Source organism: Solanum stenotomum, chromosome 8, assembly GCF_019186545.1.
Source record: "Solanum stenotomum isolate F172 chromosome 8, ASM1918654v1, whole genome shotgun sequence".
Lineage (NCBI taxonomy): Eukaryota > Viridiplantae > Streptophyta > Magnoliopsida > Solanales > Solanaceae > Solanum > Solanum stenotomum.
In genome coordinates, this window is record NC_064289.1 from 33,780,013 (window position 1) to 33,786,326 (window position 6,314).

Genomic DNA, 6,314 nt, shown 5'->3' on the forward strand with positions numbered 1-6,314 from the left:
CCATCGGACTTTGACAAAAGACTCATCTATACCATCCGTTTTGGCTCGTCTATGCCTCATGAATCATAATTGACCACGTGTAAAATATGGTTTTGCAAAATCCAGAATTGTTTTCATTAACAAATAATGGCATGGATGAACCTTTTGCTCAAATGAAAAATGGCATAGATGAGCCAAACTTTTAACGGATGGCATAGATGAGCCTTTTCTCAAAATTTGATGGCATATTTGAGCTTTTTCAAAGTTAGGGGTCTGCTTTTTAAGCCAAATTAGGGGTGTAAATGATTTTCCCTTTATGTTATTACAAAGTAGAATTATAGAATTTATTGTACAAACTATTTCTCTTATTAAACATTTTTCTTTAAAAAGACCTAACTAATATTGTACCTTAATATTTTTTATGGTGCTAGCTCTTCAAGTACTTTAAGTGCAATAATAAATAATACAAAAATGGTTTGCAAGTAGTGAGAAAGTAGTCATATTAACATGTGTATTTTATACAGACATTTGAAGTTATGATTTGTACTAATGAACCTTTCATCGGAGAACAAGAATTAGTTTGGTAGCCGCTTGATATGTTTAACTCAATTTTATTCTTTGATTAACTTGAAATTTGTACGGGTTTTGAAAGCACTAAATCAATAAGTAATTTTGTTAAGCTAATATAACCCAGATATTATCCTGAGTAACCTTTATTAAAAGAAGATCCACAAATGCAAAACACAAGGAGGGCCAAAACTTACCTTACCAATCCTCAATTTACTTGATAATTGTTTACTTTTTGTGTAAAAGATGAAAAATTTTGGCACTATCTCAATTACAATTTCGTTTTTTCACAACATGTAAATTGTTTGACTTTTAAAAAAAAATGGGGAAGAAAATTTCAAGGTGGGGAATCAGACCCTCATCAACAAGGTGAAAGTTCATATAGCCAACCAAGTGAGCTATTAAGATTCTCCGGGAAAAAAAACTTCTTGGCTTGACTCTAAAAACCTTCTCAGAAACTGTATTACTAGAAATATAGAATTAATTGCACAAAGTATTTCTCTTTAGCAACAATTTTCTTAATAAAGACCTAACCAATATCACACCTTCAATTTTTTTAATGTTGCCGCCTAGATCTTCAAGAACTTCAAGTGCAATAATAATTAATATAAAACATGACAAAATTTGGCATTGCAAGGAGTTAGAAAGTAGTCATATTGGCATGCAGATTTTATACAGATAAAGTTATACTTAAACTAATGAACCTTTTACCAGGGGACCAAGGCAATTGAAGCAATCTGTATATATGGTGTTCAAAAATTATGTTTTAGGAAAGAAGCCATGGAAAACATGAAAAGGCTTAGAATATTATACATCAATGGTTTTGATACACATGATGACTCCATTGAGTACCTGCCGAACAGCTTGTGTTGGTTTGAATGTCATAAGTATCCTTGGGAATCATTGCCGGAAACTTTTGAACCCAAAAGGCTAGTTCATCTTTATCTCCACTTGAGTTTGCTGCGTCATTTATGGACTGGAATAAAGGTACAATAACTTATCTTCAATTTATTTTATTTTAGTCAAACATATTAACTATTCTAGTGATCGTTGATAAACCTTTTATTATTGACATAAGTGTTTTGAATACCCCAATCTGATATGGTAACACATGTGACATACAGTACCAATAGTTATTTATTGGATGGTATATTAACCAGCTCCAAACAATAAAAACAGTTCAAAAATACACTTCTACCTATTGGATCAAATTTGTCCCTCCTTCCACATGTGACACAAAATAGTGTCTATCTGGTCACTATCAAAGTTTGAGTGTCTTTCTTACAAAACGTGTCAAGTTTAGGGGCTATCCAGGTATTTAGCCTATATAACACGTACTATAAGCTCATGAATTTTCAAAATTTAGATATGTGCATATTTCAAAAACAATTTTATAGAAGAACAAAATATGGCATAATTTTTCAAGTAATAAATTATGGGTTGGGTTAGAATTTTATGTGGACCAACAAATAATACCGCGTGTTTGATTAAAATTTGATTACATGTCATATAATTGTGCGGTTGGAAAACTTTAAACCAGAAAAAACATTAGGGGAAAATTTTATTCAATAGGTCGGAGCACAGCATTTTTGAGTCGTTTCTAATACATTATGTGCAAATTTGACCCAATAGGTAGAAGCAAGGCATTTTAAGCCATTTCTAATTTGTTAGGGGAATTTTCGACCATCTTTAGTTTGTAATTACACTCAGTGTTATCGAAGGCGCGGTTAAGCCCTAAAGCGAGGCTCAAAACATGTTGGGTACTTCCCTTCGCTTAATGTGCGCTTCAGTGTCTTCATCAAGTTTCTATGGCATGTTTTTAGTTTCCTTGTCAATGAGCTCCTTTTGAAGAGGCGACACTAAACATATATATTTGTATTTTTTTTTCCTTTTCATCTTTTTTCATAAGAGTTTTTTTGCATTTTTTACTTTTGATAACACTGATTACGTTTTAACTTAGTTTGTCAACATGCAATTTCCATATAAAAATAAAGTAAAACAGTTTCTAATTTCACACAAAATATTGTGCTGACTCTCATAATTATTAGAATGCGGTAATCATTTTTTCGTGTAAGGGAGTAAATTAAACACAAAGGTCATTTGGTTCATAGATCGGCCACTAGACAAATAATCTAAATCCTGGGCAGCACCCTAATTCTCATTTTTTTCTGTGTTCTGTATAGCAGCATTTGCCGTCTCTGCGAAAGCTAAATCTCTATCGCTCCAAAAAGCTGAGGCAAACACCAGATTTCACAGGGATGCCAAATTTGGAGTGTTTGGGTTTGGAATGGTGTAGTAATCTTGAAGAGATTCACCATTCCCTAAAATGTTGCAGAAAACTCATCAAGTTAAATTTGTATAACTGTGAACACCTTAAGAGGTTTCCATGTGTTAACGTGGAATCTCTTGGATCTCTGGATCTACGATATTGCTCTAGTTTAGAGAATTTTCCAGAAATGCTCGGAAGAATGAATCCGAAGTTAAAGATTAAGATGGAAGGCTCTGGGATAAGAAAACTACCATCATCTATTATGTATTACCAAGCTTGTGTTCCAGAGCTACATTGGATTTATATGGAAAACCTGGTAGCTCTTCCAAGAAGCATTGGCATGTTGAAAGGTTTGGTGAAGCTAGATGTGTCGTACTGCCCTAAACTTGAAATCTTTCCAGAAGATATAGGTGATTTAGAAAACTTAGTGGAGCTTCATGCCACATGCACTCTAATTTCACGACCTCCATCTTCCATCGTCCGCTTGAACAAGCTTAAATTCTTGACTTTTGCAAAACAACAATCAGAAGTGTTCTTTGTGTTCCCTCGGGTGAATGAAGGGTTACGCTCATTAGAAGATTTGCATCTCAGTAATTGCAATTTAATAGATGGAGGTCTTCCAGAAGACATTGGATGCTTATCCTCTTTGAAAAGGTTTTATATCAATGGAAATAATTTTGAGCATTTGCCTCAAAGCATAGCCCAACTTGGTGATCTTCAATTGTTGGACTTGAAAGACTGCAAGAGGCTCAAAGAGTTGCCTGGTTTCATGGGGATGCCAAACTTGAAGACTTTGAATCTGTCATATTGTATGAATTTTAGAGAGGTTCATTATTCCCTGGGATTTCTCAAAAAGCTCTGTACATTAAAACTGACTAACTGTAAACGGCTTAAGAGATTTCCAGCTCTGTGCATCGATTCCCTTGAATATCTCGATCTAGAGGGGTGCTATAGTTTAGAAAAATTTCCAGAAATCCTCGGAAGCATGAAGGTGGAGTCAGAGATTTGCATGCTAGACAGTGTAATGAGATATCTAAATTCGATGTATATTTCATTTCCACATTCCTTGTCTCAGAAGATCGTTATCTGGCAGCATGACATCTCTGCTTCAGATTCCTTTTCACAAAGAGTGTTTAGCATTGAGCATGGTGGGAACAAGATCCCAAGTTGGTTCCATTATCAGGGGATGGATGGAAGTGTATCAGTCAATTTGCCTAAGAATTGGTATGTATCGGATAACTTCTTGGGATTTGTTGTATGTTACACTGGCAGGTTAATGAATGTGACAACTCACTTGATTCCCTTATCTGATGATGGGAAGTCGTGAATGACCCTGAAATTTTCCAATTATTCAGAATCTGATACAGAATTCTCCAATTATTCGGTATGGGAGACAGAATTATGCAACCCTGGTATTCATTTTTTCTTGGTACCTCGTGCTGGCTTATGGAATACATCTAAGGCAAATGGAAAAAAACCAAATGACTATAGGATTATTAAGTTATCTTTCTCCGGAGAAATGAAGGAGTTTGGATTTTGTTTGTTGTATAAAGATGAACCTGATCTTGAGGCCTCGTTATTACAAATGAGGGAAAATAATGATGAACCAACAGATCACTCCATTGGGACAAGTATAAGCAGATATGGCGATAGTGAACGCCATGATGTAGCAAGTTGCTCGTCTTTACAAATCTGAAGCAACAACCTTTCTCTTCAGAAACTTTGCAGCTCTTTCCCACAAGCCCAGGAATTTAGCTTAACTACAGGTAATATATCTCATGACATGTTTTCTTTTTCTAATTGGAAGTCAGATTGCGTTCTCCCTACTTATGTAACTCTCTTTTATTGGCAGGATATCATCAATGGGTGATGCACATATCAACGATGAGTTTTTTCCTATTGATTCTCCATCTTGTCTCTGCTTGTGTTGAGCCATGATTAACCATGGTCAGTTAAAGGATGTGAACAAGTTTAATCTTTTGTTACTCAAAGTCAGATCCTGGAACCATGCATCTTAATTCACAATTTTTATGTGAAGATGGACTAGACTGTCTCCTAAATAATTACCGTAATTATCATATTTGTTTTGTGCCTGAACAATTAACGGTGAGTGTTAGTTTAATGGCATAATACATAAATAAGCCCTTTAACTTGGCCTCATTTAATATTTATGCCCTCCAACTTTGGATGTGCACAAGTAGACACTTAAACTTGTATAAAGTTGAACAAATAGTCACATGAGTCCTATATGGCAGGACACACGTAGGACAAAAATGACATGTAAGACATGTGTCTATTTGTTTAACTTTGCACAAGTTTAAGTGTATTTGTGCACATCCAAAGTTGAAGGACATAAATGTGATTTGATACCAAGTTAAATGGCATATTTATGTATTATGTCTACACTACAAAAAAAAAGCCTAAATAGCGGGGTTTATTTTACATACTATGGGGGTTAGGAACCCCCCGCAGTTTGTTGTAGCAGAGGTTTGAGCAACCCCCAGAGTTAGGTCTACCATAATTAAGTTGTGGGGGGTTTTCACTAACCCCTGTAACAAGCAGCGGGTGTTATTTTGCGGCGGATTGAACCCCTGCAAATTGATTCTTAGAAAACTACCATTTAAGATTGTAACTCATTCAAAGTGTAATGTAATCAATAAATAATTAAGTTGCATTCATTTCATACTAGCATTTGAACATATAAAAATAGATTTATAAATAAATGAAGCTATATTTATTAAATCACAAAAACTTTATACAATTCTCATCAGTCTGATGGTTCACTTTCTTAACCCAACAATTCAAATACTGATAAATTCTTAAATCTATCTGCAGGCATGAATTCATTCTTCTTCGATCCAATCAAAAGCAATGATGTGGTCCAGTTGGGTTATCATAGTGCTACAAAAATTGCCATCAATATGCTTGGTGTACAGCAGAATAAGATCTGTGTTTCACATCAAAGAACAACACTAAATAAAATAATAACGATAACAATATAAAGTGAACATGAGATAAGAATGAGAGATTTTATGAACAATAAACAGAAAGTACTACTATATGAACAAAAAAGTTGAATGATTAAGATGAAATATAACTCATGTCAATTAATTTCAAAAGGCATATAAATTGGAACGGAGAGAGTATATAAATTTACAGTTTGCCCCATGCTTGTGTTGTTCCAGTCCAAGATCCATCAAATGAGCAATCCAGTAGAGAGCAAAGAAGGGACCAGCCTCAATTTCGTTCTAAGAAGCTTCAGGATTTCTTCAAGTATAATAAGACCCTTCTTGTGATAGCCATTATAATTGCAACAGCAACTTATCAAACAGTGCTTAGTCCACCAGGCGATGTTTGGCAGGATAATTATTGGCCTGAGGGCAATAATAACACCAACAATGATGTCAAAATGTCCTCGCGACGTATCGCAGGATAGGCAGTGATGGGAACCAACAATCCAATTTCCTATGGCTTATTCTTGGCTTTCAATCCCATCGGA

At 34.9% G+C, this 6,314-nt stretch overlaps 1 protein-coding gene across 1 annotated transcript; it reads left to right on the top strand.

Annotated features, from left to right (window-relative positions):
- Window positions 1-1,326: 1,326 nt before the first annotated feature.
- LOC125873728 (TMV resistance protein N-like) lies at window positions 1,327-4,142 on the top strand. Its single transcript, XM_049554596.1, has 2 exons — window positions 1,327-1,533; window positions 2,733-4,142. Exons 1-2 carry the CDS (start codon window positions 1,327-1,329, stop codon window positions 4,140-4,142), a joined length of 1,617 nt encoding a protein of 538 aa, XP_049410553.1.
- Window positions 4,143-6,314: the final 2,172 nt, after the last annotated feature.